Below are 17,810 nucleotides of genomic sequence, written 5' to 3'. Positions count from 1 at the left end.
TTTGGTGAAGCGAAATGATTTTGGCAGCGGCAATGGAGCAGTGCAATGGCGAGCTTTGCATCCGCAGTGGCCAGAAGCCCCCCAGATCCCACAATGTGCCCGTTTGTTGTCACGGTGGGTGGCTGGGTTCCTGCAGAAAAGAGCTTTCAGTGGGAATATTCAAAGTTCAACCTCTTTCAGCAGCGCAAGGTTTGCTGGATTGTGCCAGGGGCACAAAGGGACAGTGTTTCCTCGGGAGCGGGGAGGTTTGTGGCTGGGAACACGGCTCTTTTCTTCTGCGCACAGAAGGCATCTGAGCAGAGTCAAGGCGTTACCGAAGCACAGGATCGTAGTCAGAAGCTTGGCTTAGAGGAAGCAAGCAGAAAATATTTGTGCATATGGAAAAAAAAAAAAAAAAAAGAATTCGGGGATTTCTTCTGGCTGAAGGCAGCAGCCATTCTTCCAGAGTCGCTCCGGTTTCCAGGAAAGGAGGGATTTTCCTCTGAAATCGAAAGGGAAAACCCCTAAATTTTTATTCTCCTGTTGTGCCAACAGGAAATTTCTCCTAGGAGCAATAAACACTCCTGCTGCAATCTCCTCCAAGATGCCGAAGTGCTCTTCCAACCCCTCGACATCAGCCAGAGACCGTCCCCAGACCAGCAAATCCCTGAGGACCGCAGCGAGGCAGCAGCGACAGGGAAGGAAAGGGGACGGGAGGTATCACAGCACACGAAGGGAGGGGATTTGTGTAGGAAAACTGGGCTATGTCTGAAAAAAGCCATGCTCCGGCACTAAGGCTAAGGTCTGTGCATAGCTCATCACACCTAAAATCCTCATAGCTGTGCCCAAAGCCCCCTCTGGGCGCTTTATTTGCTGTGTAAGCACTGCCTAAAAGTGGCAGAAGAAACACTGAGGGTCTGGGCAGGTGAATGATGGGGAAAGGGGATTTTTTTTTTAAAGATATCACTGGTTTTAGAGAGTCTTTTCCCACTGATGGGTCTGGAGTGGTGAAACCATGAGCAAAGCCCAGTGAAGCAGAGCGACCCCGCAGGCTGCCTGACGGGGACGGGGCGGCCACCGCGTAGCAGTGCTAATGAACCCTGCTCCCCCCACTAGCACAGGGAGCTGGCAACTGGCCTCTGCAGCCCTGGAGCTGGCCCAGCTACCTCTGAGTCACCCGGAGAGGGAAGCAACGCTCTGCCCGATGGACAAACGCCAGCACAGGTGACTGCACAACCCGGCCGGCGTTCCCAAGTCCAGACAAGCTCACAGCCATGGGGATGAAAGTGTGGCGGCAGCGGCAGGGCGGCTCGGCTGGTTCCCCAGCACGCCGCAGAGGGGACCCCAAAACCTCTGGCCCCTAGAGGGGACGGTTCAGCATCATCCCCGGCTTCGGGGTGCGCCCCTCCCGGCCCCTGGGCAGCTCCCCCTGACCCGGGCTGGGGCCGGCTCCCCACCCTGATGCCCACGGGGCACTTCCCCAGTGCCCGGCTCCCCCATGCCCAGGTCCCCCTGGGTCCCCGGTGCCCGGTGCTCCCGGTGCCCGGTGCTCGCCGTTTCCCTGTGCCCCGTGCTCCCTGGACCCTCGTACCCAGGGATGCTCCCGGCTCCCCCACACCCAGGTCCTCCCAGGACCCCCATGCCCGGTGCTCCCGGTGCCCGGCTCTTCCTCCAGCAGCCGCTCCCGGTTCCCGTGCCCTGTCGCTCCCCGTTCCCGGTGCCAGGTGCGGCCCGGCCCCCCCCCGCTCCTCCTCTCCTCTCCGCCCCGTCCCGTCCCGTCCCTCCTCCCCCGGGAAAGCGAAAGCGCAACGGCGGGCGGAAGCCGAACCGTGCCGAGCCGAGCCGTGCCGCGCCGCACCGGGGGCGCACCGGGGGCGCACCGGGGCCACCATGGCATCATCCATCGGCAACTTCTTCCGACGGAGCCTGCGGCGATCCGGCCGCAGAGGTGAGGGCAGGGAGGGGCCGTCGGGACGGGACGGTGCCGGTACCGGTGCCGGTGCCGGTGCCGGTGCCGGCGGAGCGGGGACTTGCCCGGGCAATGCAGCTCAGCCTCACCGGGAGCGGCCCCGGCCGGGCCCCCCCCAGCCATGCCCGGTGCCCGCCCCAAATCCCCGGGGCTCGCCGCATCCTCTGGGGGGCTCAGCCCTTGTGCTGCGCCCCGTCCCCGCGGAGCCAGCCCCGTCCCGAACGAGCCTGCTCCATCCCCCGGGGATTCGCCCACCCCCGGGCACTGGCACCCAGCCCTGGAGGTTGGCACCCACAGCAGAGGGAGCCCCCGGCTTCCCCCCAGCCACGTCCCCAAAGGCTTTGCCAGCCCTTTGCCCGCTGAGCTGGCATCGGGCATGGTGGCCACAACAGCCCTCGAACTGGCCCGGATCAGCTCCACCAGCCCCGGCATCCGCAGGGTGCGGTGCCACCGAGGCAGGCAGCACCGCAGGGCCGCCGGGGGTGGCACAGAGCTTGGTCCTTTGGGATCTGCCAGCACTGCCGAGATAGGGAATGGGGGGCTCCTGCCTGCCCCCACCTCAAGCCGGAGCCAGGCTGGGGATTCTGGGGCTCGGTGCGACCCCCCCCGTGGGCGCTGTTGTGTGCAGGCTGGTTCTCGCTCTCGCTGTGATATCTCGATTGTTTTTCCAAGCTCAGCAGAAATGTCTCACTGAGGCAAAAGCCATTTCCTCCCCGCCCGGGCAGGTGGGTGGCTGCGTGGTGCGAGCGGCTCACTGCCATGCAAATACACGCGTGGGGCTGGGAGATTTCCCCCCGCCGCAGCCCAGGAGCTGTTTGGGCAGAACAAAACAGGTCGTGCCGCATCACGAAGCAGCCCCGAGCGCTGCCCTCGGCTGATAAGAAACTCCCCCAACAGCGTGGGAAGCTGTTCATGCAGAAAAAACTCCTTCTTTTAATGCCGGTGCCTTTTCATCGCGGGCCAGGTTGCAGTGCACCAGCCTTTGCCCTCTCCGTGCCTGTGGGAGGGAGGGGTGGGAATGCACAGCACCAGCACCAGCAGCTGCTTCCCTTTGGAGCTGCGTCCCCACCACGGCCTCGCTCAGCCAGGGACATTCCCTGCTTGCAGTGGGGGGCTCTGGGCTGTTCCCAGTCCCTTCCAGCTCAGGCTACGGCAGAGTTGTTGGCTGAGACAGCAGAGCAGCAAATCCCATCCCGTGACAGCAGCCTGCATCCCCGGGATGCGCAGAGAGCTGCTAATCCTGGTGGTTTGGGGGAGTGCTGGGATGCCACATTACACCAGTCCCGTGCTGCACAGTGGTGCATGGCCCCATACATCCCCGGAGCTCATCTTCCAGCTCAGGGATGAGGTGCTGTGGTCTTGGAGGGATTTAGGCTTGGACACTTTGTGACCCAACGTGGTGCAGGAGAGCCCAGCCAGGTGAGTGGCACCATGCCCTCAGCAGTGCTCGCTGGGCCGGGCAGGATCGTGGGTCTATCTGCGAGAGGCAGACCCACAGCTCGGTGTCAGCAGCTGCCCCGCCATGGAAGGTTTTCTCTTAAGTGTTTGAAAATCCAATGGAGAAAATGCAAATGCAGATCCTGTTGGAGAGCACGTCTTGCATTCCCTGAAATACAGGACGGGACGGGACAGGACAGGACAGGCAGGATTTAACCGTGCTTTCACCTTACAACGTGCAAGGGGAAAGCAAACCAATGCTGGCATCCAGCAAGGACGGGAGCCGCCAGCAGCCCTCCCCACGGTACAGCCTAGACAAGATGATGGAGAAATGAGAGATGCCCAGGGACAGGTGATTCTGGTCCCTGGGCAGGGACCAACCGTGATGGGACAGCCAGTGTCACCTCCTCGGCCGAGCTTTCTGCTCCCGTCGGCTGCCAGTGACCAGGAGCGAAGGCTGGAGCCCTGTTTCAGGACTAAAGGAGACGGCTACGGAGCTGTGGGGGACATGCAGGGTGGGCCTGACCCCAGAACTGCCATCAGAGAAGGACATGGGAGCAGCCAACCACAGCTGGATATTGAGCTGCTGAGCTGCAGAAAGCCCACAGGATACTCTGGGGTACGGGGACAAACTGCAGGAGTTGTTTCATCCATGCGTTTGTTTTCCTGCCTGTTACACCTAGAAGCAGCTCAAGCATTGCTGTAATGCCGTGCCATAATCAGAGGCAAGACCAAGTCCAGGACAGCTTCAGTGCTGGGAATTGGGCATTTACAAAGTCACAGGCGGCTGCTGGGAGAGGGCAGAGCTGTGGCATGGCCTCAGCCCCCTGCCAGCCCCGAGCTCCTCCACTGCCAGCCCTTGATCGCGCTGCCCCGTGGCGCCCATCCCAGGGCCCTTGGAGATGTCAGCTCGGGCTCTTCTCCTTCTCGTTTCTCAGTTTGGGGTTGTGACAGCTGACGCTCCCCAGCTGTTCTCCCCAGCCAGCCCAAGAAGAATGAGGATGCAGTCGCAGGGAGCTGCTTCGCTCTGGGAGCTGCGGCTTAGGGAAAACCCTCGAGTATCTCATTTGCAATCAGCAGTTCCCAGGACTGAGGGCATCTGGCAGGGAGACTTTGGGATTCATCTCACTGGAACTTTTGGAGGTGCTCAAGCAACATCTGTGCTGGCTGTTTGCTGTTTTTTTCCCCCTAAGAAAATAAATTTAAGTGCTCCAAAAACATTCCCACACATTTCTGCAGAGACCGCCTGCTCTCCACCACCCCACATGCTGGCTTTGCTCTGGGTATCCCTCTGCCCTCACTGACACAGGGTGAAGGAGTTCTGGGGGGCTCTGACAGTGCTTAGATTTTCTCCAAAAGACTCCTAAAAGCTAATTCTTTCTTTCCTTTCCGTGTCCTGCGCTGATGGGTCCCTGGCTGTTCACCACCACCCTTGCAGGGTGCATGGGGCATTGGGTCCCGCTCCCCTCTGGTCGGTTCTTGGGTAGCTCTGCGTCTCCCATCCTGCCACCAGGACACCTCCTGGCCTTTTGTTTTACTGTGCTCTCTTTTTTTTTTTTTGTTTGGTTTGTTTTTTGCTTTTTTTTTTTGGCTACAGAAGGAAAACAGGAGGCTCCTGCTGCAGAAAGCAACTCCTCGCGAGCGCTGCAAGGGAAGGCAGGAGACCGGAGCTCTGTCCTCTACTCTGCCGGACAGTTTTTCTTTGAGTACCTGGTGGTGGTGTCGCTGAAGAAGACTTCAGATGGACGTTATGAACCCAAGATAGCATACCAGTTCCCAAAGGTATTTAGTCCCACTTTTGGGGAAAAATATGAGTTTTCTGAGGTTAAGAGGAAAAGGGGACGTTGCTCCTTCCCCCACCGCTAGAGCCAGTGCAGAACAGGAAAGCACCCCGTGCCCTGGAGGTGCAGACCCCAATGCGGGGCTCTGGGACTGCTGTGACCCCCCCTCCCTCCCTCCCCGTGGTCCCAGCTGGGGGTCACAGTGCCCAGGCAAAGCAGGTGGCACATGGAGACCCCCCCCCACCCCGTTTGCAGAGTGCAAACAGGTGCCTGCACCCTGGGTGCCTGCACTGCACCCCAATATCCACGGGGTAAAACAGGCTGCAACTGGGACTTTGGGGAGATGCTTGCCCAGGGATGTGCAGGCACCTTCTGCTTCGGTCTGACCCAGGGACACTGGGGCCAAAAGGTCCCCCCCCTGCCCCCAGCAGAACCCCGGGGCTGTGGGCACCCTGCGTCGCCCTGACTCGCGGCATCACTTCGTTCCAGCGCGAGAACCTCCTGAGGGGCCAGAAGGAGGAGGAGGAGCGCCTCCTGCAAGCCATTCCCCTCTTCTGCTTCCCCGATGGCAACAACTGGGCGCCTGTCACCGACTTCACCAGGTACCTGCCCCGCTGCGGGGCCCCGGCTGCCACTTCCCACCCGGTGCCGCCGTACGCGGGGGCTGCGGGCTGGGAGAGCCGTCCCATTCCCATGCCTTGTCCCTCCTTGCAGTGAAACCTTTTCCTTTGTCCTGACGAACGTGGACGGCAGCAGGAAGATCGGCTACTGCAGGCGGCTGCTGGTGAGCATCCCCCATTAGCTCTGGGAAGGGTGGAGAGTGTGGCAGGAGGTCTCGGAGGATGGGGAGGAAACTTTGGGAATACGCCAAAGGGCTTTGCACCAAAACTATTAACGACTCCGGCATCCAAACTGCCTTCTCCAGGCCCCAGCACCACCTGCTTATACAGCATGGACTGCGTCCTTGGCCAGAGCACCAGCTTCGAAAATCCTCCAGCGGGCAGTTGTTTCTTTTCCGTTGAAATGCCAGAGCCATCCATGCCCCTCGAAGGGCATCTCCTTGGGTTCCCAGCACATCTTGCGTGGCGAATGGGGCTGGAGTTCACTGGGGAGAGCAGGGAGATGGTGTCGTGGGGCTGGGAGATGCTCAAACCCTTTTCCATCCTCTTCCAGCCCTCCGGCCGTGGCGTCCGCCTCCCTGAGGTCTTCTGCATCATCAGCTGCCTGGGCTGCTTTGGGCTCTTCTCCAAGGTAGGGACGCGGTGGCTCCATCCAGCACAGTGGTGGCCCTGGCAGCTGTCAGGCCACCCACCGGGGTTTGACGGCTCCTTTCTGCCTCCCCCAGATCCTGGACGAGGTGGAGAAGAGGCGCCAGATCTCCATGGCGGTGATTTACCCCTTCATGCAGGGCCTCCGGGAATCGCCCTTCCCGGCTCCAGGGAAGACGGTCACCATCAAAAGCTTCATCCCCGAGTCGGGCACAGAGGTTGGTGGGGTTCTGGGGGCTCAGCACCTTCTGGTCTGCTCCAACACGGGGAGCCTGGGCTGTCCGCTGGAGCATCCTCCATATCTGCAGCACCCATGGGTGCTCCCTTGAGCAGTGGGTCAGGCTGGGGGGGCTTCATGCCCTGGGAGATGTGGGTGCCCCCTCCCTCCTTGCTGAGGAGAGCAGCCAGTGGTGAGGATGAGGAGGAGGAGGAGGAGGAGGAGGAGGAGGAGGAGGGTGAGGAGAAGGGTGAGGAGAAGGAGGAGGAGGAGGAGGAGAAGGAGGAGGAGGAGGAGGGGAGGAGAAAGATGGATGAGGATGAGGATGAGGATGAGGCTGGATCCCATCCACAGTGATGCCACCTTGCAGCTCCATCAGCCCGGAGCTGGAGCAACCAATGCAAAACCTCACCCGGCACCGTTCCTTAGCTCGCTGCCGCTTGCACGAGCAGCCCGTGCGTTGGCACCGCGCCGTGCCGGGGCACCTGCAGCACCCTGCCTGCAGCACCCTGCCCACGAGCCGCAGGTCACACCTCTGGGCTGGGGCTCGCGGTGGGGCCAGGGCTGTGGCACTGTCGCAGGCTGCAGCTCGCCCTCCGCACCGAGGGTGTGCCGCCGGCGTGCGGCAAGCCCGGCTCTTACCTGCGGTGCTGCTCAGAAAGATCTGAGCAGGGCACGGTGCCCACGGGGCTCGTCTCGCCCACGCACAGCACGGGGCCAGGCTAGCACAGGCAGAGCCTTTTCTTTTGCTTTTCCTTTCTCCTCCGGTGAAGCTTCAGTGAAAAAGTGGGTTGGATCTGCCCCGGCACCTCGCAGGATAACGTCAGTGCTGAGCATCGCCGGGGATGTGTCCTGCCAGGGTGGGTCTGGGAGCAGGATCCCTTCTCTCTAGTGCAATTTGGCAGCTGGCTATCAAATTGCAAGAGATTTCTTCATCCAGGAAAGCTTGCGCAAGGGCTTTGCACATTGCTCAATGCTCTGGCTGAGGGCCAGGCTGCAGGGAGCGTGGCTGGGGGTGACGGAGAGGGAGGACACATGGGGACGTTCTTCGAAAGAGATGGGCTTTGGGGCTCCAGGCAGGGGCTGGAGCAAGTCGGGGAGATCCATGAGAAAACGGGAAGGGGGTGAAAATAAATTCTGGGTGCTGCATGGGCCGGGAGCTGAGGACCACGCAGGATTTGTACTGGAAAGCGGCTGCGGAGCCCGGCCAAGCCCTGAGCTGCTGGCTGGGAACACAGCTGGAAGTGTGTCACAGCCCGGGGAGGAGAGGGTAATCCCCGAACCCAGACAAAGCTGGGGCCAGGGCTGTGATGGGCAACACGGTCCTGCCAGCCCCTCGCTGGTCGCTGTCTGGGGCTGCCCACAGCGGGGAACATGCATCGGCCAGGTTTAGGAGGCTCCTCTCCAGGGCAGAGCCAGCAAAACGGACAGACCACCCGCAAATATCTGCTCCGTGTTTCACCTTTGGGCCATCCTAGCTGTCACGAGGCGAGCTGGCCCTCTGAGGGAGTCTTTTGAGGAAGCTTATGTGGTTTTTATACCAAAAAAGTCATGTCCTAATCCTTCCTCCTTTTCCCGGGCAACTTTCTCCGCTGTTGCTCACAGGCGAGCTGTCAGCTGCTGAGATCGGGGCACTTCCCTGCTGGGCTCCCACCAGAGACTCATGAGCACTGGAGAAAAGAGGCATTTTGGTTAAAATTCCATTATCCTAATTAACAAATGCCACAGTACGCATCATCACTGCACCTTTGTTGCTGCGTGTCCCAAATCGCCACGCAGGACAAGAAGTTTGTGCTTTGCAGAGGGTCTTGATGGAGGTGCTGCAAACTCCAGGAAGGGTGTTTGGGCAGCGCCGTGGTCATTAACTGCTTCCAAGCTGCCTTCTTGGGGGGCCAGGTCGGTGTTGGGGGGACATTTCACCTCCTAAGGGGGTTTGGTGGCTCTCCCTCCGCAGCTCATCGAGCTCACGCGGCCCGTGGACGCCCACCTGGAGCACGTGGAGTTCCAGGCGCTGCTCCAGCGGCTCAGCCCCAACCTCATCCTGCACATCTTCGCCTCCGCCGTGTTGGAGCGGCGGCTCATCTTCCTGGCCGAGGAGCTGAGGTGAGTCCCAAGCTCTTTATTTTCAAAAAAAAAAAACAAACACCACCAAAACCTTGCAGGATGCAGCTAAGCTCAGGGCGCCCCTTGTCCTCTCGCAGCGTCCTCTCGCAGTGCATCCACGCAGTGGCTGCTCTCCTCTACCCCTTCACGTGGGCTCACACCTACATCCCCGTGGTCCCCGAGTGCCTGCTCGACACCGTCTGCTGCCCCACGCCCTTCATGGTCGGCATCCAGATGCGGCACCTGGAGCGGGTCCTGGATCAGCCCATGGAGGAGGTATTTCAGCCAGGGAGGGTGAAGGTGTCTGGATGGAGATGTGAATTTCTCCATCACCCTGCAATTGTGCTGGCTCCGGGGCTGAAGGCTCAGGTTGTGCCCTTTTCCCATCTGGAGAGAGAGTCTCCAGATTGGGTTTTTGTGTCCCTCCTCCTTCTGGCACCTGGGGCAACACCTCCACATCCCCTGGGTGCTGCCCCAGGACCCACGGCCCTGACCCTGGGGGCTCAGGGAGCCGACATCAGCTGCTGGCATCATCCCAGCCCTGCAGAAGCAGAGAGAGGCTGGGGACAGCCACCAAGCCTGGGGCAAACACGGCCCCTGGGGAGATGCCTGCAGCACAGAGGGACCGAGCCCTCTCCTGCCACCCTCGTGGGCTGCAGACACAGTGGTCTGATCCCAAAATGGGTGGGAGGAGGCCACGGTGCCAGGGATGTCTTGGTGAGTCTGGTTGCTCAACCTGGTTGCTCTCTCTGCTCTCTTTCAGGCTCTGATAGTTGACCTGTGCGAAGGGAAGATCATCCGGGCGGTAGGTGCCCCTGCACAGGGCCTGGGGCTGGGCTGGGCCCCCTGTCCCTCCTCGGTCCCAGCTGCCTGGCAGCTCTCCCGTTTGGGTGTCAGAATGTCAGGGTGTCCCTCTGCTGTGGTTTAACCCAGCTGGCAGCTCAGCGCCACACAGCCGTTTGCTCACCCTCCCCCCTCCCTCTCTGGGATGGGGAAGAGAAACAGGAAAATGAAGCCTGTGGCTCGAGATAGGGACAGTTTATTAGGACAGAAAAGAAAAGAAAATAATAGTAATGATAATAGTTCTACTACTAATAATGTGTACGAAACAAGTGGTGCAGAATGCAATCGCTCACCACCCGCTGACCGATGCCCAGCCTATCCCCGAGCAGCTGGCCCCCCCACCCCGGCTAGCCACCCCTGTATATTGTTTAGCATGACCCCATAAGGTATGGAATGCCCTTTTGGGCAGTTTGGGTCAGCTGTCGTGGGTCTGTACCCCCAGCCTGCCTGCTGGCAGGACAGAGCGAGAAGCTGAGAAGTCCTTGGCTTAGTGTAAGCACTGCTCTGCAACAATGAAAACATCAGCGTGTTATCAACATTCTTCTCATCCTAAATCCCAAACACAGCACCCTACCAGCTACTAGGAGGAAAATTAACTCTATCCTAGCCGAAACCAGGACACCCACAAATGGGTTTCTCCACCCGCTGCATCTGTCCCATGAGCCAGAGCACCTGGGTCTGTGGGCATCCCACGCCCAGCATCACCGCGCGCGATAATGAATGAGCCCTACAGAAAGCCGTGCTGACGGGCTGCCTGAACCCGAGCCACGTTCCCACCAGTGCCAGGTGCTTCACAGCCCCGTTGCCTTCCAGGTCGGGGATGAGGAGGAGATCTTGCCCATCAAGCTGCAGAACGAGATGCTGGCGTCTCTGAACAGGCACAACAACAACAACAACGTGCACAGTAAGGGCGTCTCTTTACAGGTGGTAAAATACATGCAGCTGCCCTCTGCGGGTGGCCACAGTCCCCAGCAAAATGGCTTTTCTAACGGAACCTGGCCTGAGGTGTTCCCGCCCCAAACTGAGGCAAAATGCAGCCACAGGAGAGAAATGCCTTGGCCCTTCTCCTGCCCTGCAAAACGTGAGAACAGGAACAAGTGATTCTGCTTCAAAAATCGGGTTTTGTCAGTATTTGGCCTGCAAAGATGCTGCTGCCCTGGAAAGCAAATGCAGCCGGTGCTCCTTTAGCAAAATTAGCTTACAGGCAGAGGGAGGTTTTAAGCAAATAACAGTTTCTTGGGGTGGAAGCACAGCCTGTGAACTGGCCAGGTTAAAATAGGACCATCTTCCGTATGTCCAGAAGTGCCATGCCCACCTCTCGTGCTCCGTGTCCTCTTCCAGCACCCGAGCAGCTGAACACGCTCGTCTCCGAGGCCTTTGTGCAGTTCTTCGTCCGAATAGTTGGACACTACGCCTCGCACATCAAGTGGAGTAAAAACGGCCCAGGCACCTTCCAGGAGCGAGCCTTCTGCAAAGCCATCGCCTCCAAGACCAACCGCAAGTTTGTGAAGAAGTTTGTGAAGACGAACATGTTCTCCCTATTTATTGAGGATGCAGAGAAGAACAGGATCCCGCAGGAAGGTAAACGGCCTCATCTCTCCTTTCTTCACTGGTCGGGTGAGCTCTGCAAAGTCCTGGGGCATTTGGTTAAGGGAAAAAGATGCCCCGTGCCCAGGGCAGGCTGCAGCGCCGGGCTGGGGATGCTCAGGGCAGCAGGAGGCACCTGAGCACCCATTTGCCTTCAATACTTGCATTTCTCCGTCCCTGTCAAGCAATCAAAAAGCCGTCCGCGGGCTCATTTTAGATCTTGTCTGGGGCTGAGGCAGGCTTACCAAGGGCTCAATGTTCAGGCAAACATGCCAGTAGCAGCGCAAATATTTGGCTTGGACTCAGGCAGCAGCTGGGAGCTGGCTCCTAGCTGTGCTGCCAGCAGGTCCTGACTCATCTCTGCCGCCGGCTCCAGCGCGGATCCGTGGTGGCAGGGTTGGTGCTTCCTCTTGCCCAGGAGGGCACCAGCCCGAGCCGAGCCTCCTCCCAGCTCATGATGAGAGCAAACAGAGGCGAGAGAGGTTGAGGACGTCACCAAAACCATCTGTCGGTGGCCAGAGACGTCGTGGCCTGGGGTGCAGCACAGCAGAGGGCGCGTGGGGCAGTGCTGCGGGTGGCGGGCGGCACATGGAGCCTGTGGTGGGTCCCTTACAGCCCGCCTGCAACCTGCCCAGCGGGGCACGGACCTGGGAGAGAGGCATGGCACAATCCCAGCTTTCCTGTCATATTCCCAGCCTACGTCACCGTTCTGGCTGTTCACAATCTCGGGGCCTCCCACTTTCTTTCCTCCTCGCTGGTTGGATAGGAAACACTGAAACTGAATAGGAGTGACGGCGTGGGTTAAAGCCTTACGGTAACCCAAGCTTGATAAAGCTCATTTGGGGTTGGGTGGAGAGCCCTGGGTGGAACTGCCACAACCTCGATGCCACCTTCACCTGGGTGACAGCCACGCAGCCGGGCCCTCCCTGCATCCTGCCGCTCAGCTCCGTGCACAAGCAACGGAGCATGGATGTGACAGCTCTGGCACTTGCGGTGTTTGGTGACGGCAAACGACCTTTTCTTGTCCACAGTGTATTTCCAGCAGAAGATAACAGAATACCATGAACAGAAGAAGCACCGGAGGGACTCCTGAAGTACAGCCGGGAGCACCGGAGCTGGAACTGAGCAGGTCTCTGCCAGCAGCGCTGCGCTGCGCCGGCTTGAGCTGTGCCCCGTCCAAGGGCAGAGCACGCTGGACTCTGCTGGATCTGCCCGCCCGTTCCTGCCTGTGACTCACGAGAAGCACCAAACACCAGTTTCAACCCTTTCCTTTCTCCCTCAGGGCACCATTGCACTGGAAAACTTTTGCACAGAGCTAGCACGCAGGCCGTGGTTTCTTTTCCAGCCTTGCTAGCGACAGGGACAAACCACACCTCAGTGCCCAGCTCTGCACCGAGCCTTTGGCCACATCAGGACTTCACGTGGAGACGGAGGGAAGTCAGGGAGCAGGTGCCTGCTGGCTGCAGGACAACAAGGGCTGTAGAGTAATTGTTAAAGAAAAAAGAAAAAAGGATGAGTAGGAAATGCTGTTATTTCTAATTAAAACAAACCTAGGTTTTGCAAATAAGCAACATCCTATGAAATATGTTTCCGAGGATTCTAGTATTAGCAGTCGTTTCACTTTGTTTTCTGTCGAGATACGCTCATTGTTCAACACCAGCAGGAGCAGTCTCAGTGGGTTTTAGCAGTTTCCTCTGTAGTAGCTCTCTTCTTTGTTGGTACTACTTGGAGAAACAATCCCAGTTTAGCTCTTTGAAGAAACGAAAATACTCTTTCCCAACAGGTTATTTATTCGCACTGTAAGCAAACTGCGAAGGCCACCGGGCTATGTTTTGTCGTGGAGGGAAACAGCAGATAACAGCTTCGGGCAGGGAGGAAGTAATAGTTAAATCAAGTAGTAAAACATCAACATTCTACTTGTTCCTGGTTTTGATGCCAACTTCTTCTAAAACCTCACTGTTTTTTTTCAGTGCTGTTTCTGAAATGTGATGCCTGTAGCAGATAAAGCTAAATTGCAGTTCTCCCTCCCTCCTTTTCTAACGCATTCACCCAGGGAACAAGCACTGCAGCACAGAAAGCAGAGGCTGGCTGCAGATGCACCTGGTTCCTTCCCGGACATGGAAGGAACCTTCCCTTGGAGGAGAAGTGGATGAACAGGGAAGGAAACTTGCTTCTCCCCAGCAAGAGCTGTGGTAAAAAGCAGAGCTTCATCCTCCTCTGTGGGACTGTAGAGCCAAGCTGCCGTATCGCTCAGCAGCTGCCGGTCATATGTACCACACATAGATGGTTATCAAAACTATCGTTTAATACAGCTTTTGTAGTGGCATTGAGTTGCCACCGAATGCCACAGCGAGAGATTTTATATAAACACGAAAAAATAAGCAGGCTGTCTGCCAGACAGCTTTCACTTTCAGAGCCGTTGAACGCCTGACTAACAAAAACAAGAGACGCAAAGGGCAATTATTTTAGAACTATTTGTGTAGTCATGCACAAATATAAGCAACAGAAAAACACTTGGACAGAGGATAAAAACTGAACAGCAACAAAACACTCCATCCACGCTGAAAGAAATTCAGTGATGTTTTGATCAACTCCCATGTGTGTTTGAGGGAGAGAACCAAGAACAATTTGTCAGAAAAAAAAAAAAAAAAGTGGGTTTGGCACTGTAAGTATCTTCTTTGACTCCACAAGTTCACTCTCATGGGTAGAAAGAAAGTTACAAGCAGTCAACAGGAAGTTAAAGGTTAGCGATCTTCTTCTGTGCTTTTTTTCAATTGAGTCTGCCAGCAGAAAAGGGAAACGGAGGGGTGGGGAAATCAAGGGCACTAATCAAGAATTGTCCCTTTGGTAAAGACCACTTGCCTCCCTCTTTTCCTTCTTGCTCACTACTACTTTGAGAAGATGCTGACCTCTTTTGGTTGTGAAGTGTAACACAACATCTCACTGAGAAAAATGGGAAGCGGTCCTTGCTTTGGCAATGGGTCTTCGAAAGAGTTAGAAGTCACGTAAGAGACTCGAAGACTTGCTTCTGCCTAAGAAAAATGTAATAGAAAGTGCTTCCTTAGGTTCTGAAAAGAAAATGGAGATATGCAGAAACTGATCCCTAAATTAGAAAAGATGTCATTGAAATGTAGCCAATGCTGCAGACATCAGCATGGGTTAACTACAGCAGGTTAGAAGGGTTTGTGCTCTCTTGTGTGCTTGCCAGAGAACAATATGAAATGCAGTCTTAAGCTACTTAAGGCACTTTTCCTTTCGATTTTGTTATGGAGAAAGGGACTTAGATCCATTTCCAGTGACCAGCTCAGAAAAGCATTGTTTGGGAAGCATCCAAGTCCTTAGTTCAGCCTCTCACTTGGCTACAGAGAAGCCAAAAGGGGAGAGCAGGGATGGGTACAGAGCAACCAGGCAGCTTTCTGGCACTAACTTCTCTGCCCACCATCCAGCAGCAGCTCCAGAGCTACAGGCAGCTGAGGATGCTGGAGCAGGCTCCAGCCTGCTGGAAGAGGCAGTCCCCACGTGCTGTAAGATGAGCTGTCAGGGAAGAAGACTGGTGTGGCCAAACAGGGAACTTTTGCTGAGTCTCCAGGAGAAAAAAGAGAGTTTATGTCCAGTGGTAGAAGGGACAGGCAAGTTCAGGAGAGAACAAGGAAGTTGCCAGCATGTGCAGAGAAAAAAACAGGAAAGCTAAAGCCCAGCATGAGCTCAACCTGGCCGCTACGGTAAAAGAAAACAAAAAAAAAATGTTTTTACAAATCTATTAACAGTAAGAGGAGGGGCAAGGAGAATCTCCATCCTTTACTGGATGTGGTGGTGAACATGACTACTGAGGATAGGGAAAAGGCTGAGGCTCTTAATGCCTTCTTTATATCTGTCTTTGATAGTCAGACCAGTTATCCTTGGGGTACTCAGCCTCCCAACCTGGAAGTCTGGGATGGGGAGCAGAAGAAGCCCCCCACAGTTCAGGTGGAAGCAGTTAGAGACCTGCTGCTCCACCTGGACTGTCACAAGTCTATGGGGCCAGAGGGAATCCACACGAGGGTGCTGAGGAAGCTGGCGGATGTGATTGCTGGGCACCTTTCCATCATCTATCAGTGGTCATAGTCATCTGGAGAGGTCCCAGATGACTGGAGGCTTGCTAATGTGGCACCCATCTGTAAGAAGGGTCACAAGGAGGATCTGGGTAACTACAGGCCTGTCAGGTCAGCCTGACCTCGGTGCCAGGAAAGGTGATGGAACAGGTCATCTTGAATGCAACCATACAGCATCTGCAGGACAACTGGGGGGTCAGGCCCAGACAGCATGGGTTCATGAAAGGCAAGTCCTGCCTGACCAACCTCATCTCTTTCTGTGACTGGGTGGCCTGCTTGGTAGATGAAGGAAAGGCTGTTGACATTGTCTACCTAGCCTTCAGCAAGGCCTTTGACACGGTCTCCCACGGTATTCTCCTGGAGAAGCTGGTGGCCCATGGCTTAGACAGGTACACTCTTTGCTGGGTTAAAAACTGACGGCTGAGGGAGCTGGGGTTGTTTAGTCTGGAGAAGAGGAGGCTCAGGGGAGACCTTACTGCTCTCTGCAACTACCTGAAAGGAAGTTGTGGGGAGCTGGGGGTCGGCCTCTTCTCACAGATAACCGGAGATAGGACTACAGGAAATGGCATCAAGTTGCAACAGGGGAAGTTCAGGTTGGAAATGAGGAGACATTTCTTGTCAGAAAGAGTGGTCAGGCATTGGTACGGGTTGCCCAGGGAGGTGGTGGAGTCATTGTCCCTGGGGGTGTTCAAGGAAAGGTTGGGCCTGGCACTTAGGGACATAGTTTAGTGGGTGATAGTGGTGGTAGGGGGACAGTTGGACCAAGTGATCTTGGAGGACTTTTCCAACCTTAATGATTCAGCGTTTCTATGAAAGAGGAAGAAAATGGCCCAGGGCCACAGTCTTCCCCCAGACCTCCAAATCCTCCCACTGTTACCCTCCATTCTTCCGGTATCTCCTCCCTTCCATTATGCTGTAAGTCTTCCTGACGGCTCTGCCCTCATTCCCTATGCCTTCATGACTGATGATGTTCCTGATCAGCAACTTTTAAGGGCTGCTCGTTTTGTGTTGGCCCAACGTTGAAAAGCAGCTTGATAATACCAAGTTTGCTTATTCACCTGGCCAGCACAATGTGGCAAGATCTCTAACACCCTTCCATTTAATGCCAGAAGGGTGGACAGACTGCATAATGCAAGAAGTGCGCACGTCCCTAGGGTCAATCAAGATCAGTGAAGAAAAAAGACACCATGCTGAAAACCAGGGCAGGTACTGAAGAAAATACCCTATTTATTTCTTTGAACTCAGTCTGCCTCTCAAACCAGCTGCTTGTAGGTGGAGGCACAGCGTTTGCTGCTAGAGACAGAATCACAGAATCACAGAATGTTAGGGATTGGAAGGGACCTTGAAAGATCACCTAGTCCCATCCCCCCTGACTGATTGAGGGAACTGGGCCTCCCACCATGGGTTCTCCTTGGGTGGGTGCTGCTCTGTGACACCTCTGCTTGGGTGGTGGAGAAAGCCTCCATTTTTCTGGATGGCCAGAAGCATTCCCTTGCCAAATCAACAAGGCTAAGGAGGTAACCAAGGCATTGTTACAAGAAATAATACCGAGATTTGGGTTCCTGTGGTAATTTTATCAGATCGTTTCATCACTTTGTTGCTTTGTAATTACAGCTTTAATTACCATGTCTGATGCAACTTTTGATGCTAACATACATGTCTCACTTGTGAAGAACGTTGTATCTAGGGAAATAGAGACCAACATTCAGAAAATTTGGGAACATACCAAAGTTCTCCATCAAGTATCTCAGGATGGAGCTACTTAGGGACTCCAATAGTTGTGGGATAAATTAACCTCATGGTTGCCCAATGTCACCTGGCTAAAACAATTATTTGCATTATTCTATTGCTAAAGTGTTTTATATTTTGTAGTAAGAATGTCCTCACCGACTATGAATCCCGGAAAAAGCATCAACTTCGTCAGAAGATAGAATCAGGAAAATACTTTAGAAAGTCCTTAGAAAAAGAAAGTATTTTGTAGAAACAAGTAAAAGAATTTACTAACGGTTTAGAAAATGGGGGATTGAAGTAAGGAATAGATGCTAAAGGGTTAACCGTAGAACTATAGCAGGTCTGGAGAGGCCACCCCATGCTGATTTTGCAAGTTTTAGCTAACACAGATGTATATTGTAAACTAATCACAAGGGCAGGACTGAGACAGGATAGCTCTGGAAGATACGGGATTTCTATAGCCCAGGCCATTGTGAACACTAGTTATCAAGAAAAGAAAAGCGATAAAACGGGAAGATAGCACATTCCCTGTTAAGCAAGAACGGGTTCAGACGACTTTTACGACTGAAGTGAAAAGTCCATAGTGAGGAAGACATACAGCCTTCATCCCGAACACCCCGGCCCACGACCACAAGGTGGCACTGAGCGTGCGCAATTGGGAAGATTTAAAGGCGGAGACAATAGACATGATTTCTCGGAACTCATTGTAATAAAACCGCCCTTTCGGGGAGAGGTTATGAATATGTATAGGCGTTCCCTTACCGGTGTAACTCCTGCTGTATAAATACAGGATGAACTACTGTG

General features: G+C 55.6%; 1 protein-coding gene and 1 long non-coding RNA gene across 2 annotated transcripts; one reads left to right on the top strand and one right to left on the bottom strand.

Annotated features, from left to right (window-relative positions):
* LOC118255258 (uncharacterized) lies at nucleotides 1-2,410 on the bottom strand. Its single transcript, XR_004780924.2, has 2 exons — nucleotides 1,808-2,410; nucleotides 1-481 (listed from the first exon to the last, which is right to left on the bottom strand). It is a non-coding gene; the product is annotated as an uncharacterized LOC118255258 (long non-coding RNA).
* On the top strand, nucleotides 1,777-13,819 carry DENND2D (DENN domain containing 2D). The gene is made up of 12 exons (XM_035561325.2): nucleotides 1,777-1,927; nucleotides 4,983-5,167; nucleotides 5,656-5,768; nucleotides 5,881-5,950; nucleotides 6,340-6,417; nucleotides 6,512-6,652; nucleotides 8,606-8,754; nucleotides 8,853-9,030; nucleotides 9,518-9,559; nucleotides 10,411-10,501; nucleotides 10,939-11,178; nucleotides 12,216-13,819. The coding sequence occupies exons 1-12, from the start codon at nucleotides 1,870-1,872 to the stop codon at nucleotides 12,275-12,277; spliced, it is 1,407 nt and encodes a 468-aa protein (XP_035417218.1). The 5' UTR covers nucleotides 1,777-1,869; the 3' UTR covers nucleotides 12,278-13,819.
* Nucleotides 13,820-17,810: the final 3,991 nt, after the last annotated feature.

Source organism: Cygnus atratus, chromosome 24, assembly GCF_013377495.2.
Source record: "Cygnus atratus isolate AKBS03 ecotype Queensland, Australia chromosome 24, CAtr_DNAZoo_HiC_assembly, whole genome shotgun sequence".
NCBI classification, from domain to species: Eukaryota; Metazoa; Chordata; class Aves; order Anseriformes; family Anatidae; genus Cygnus; species Cygnus atratus.
This window is presented reverse-complemented; position numbering and strand designations above follow the sequence as displayed.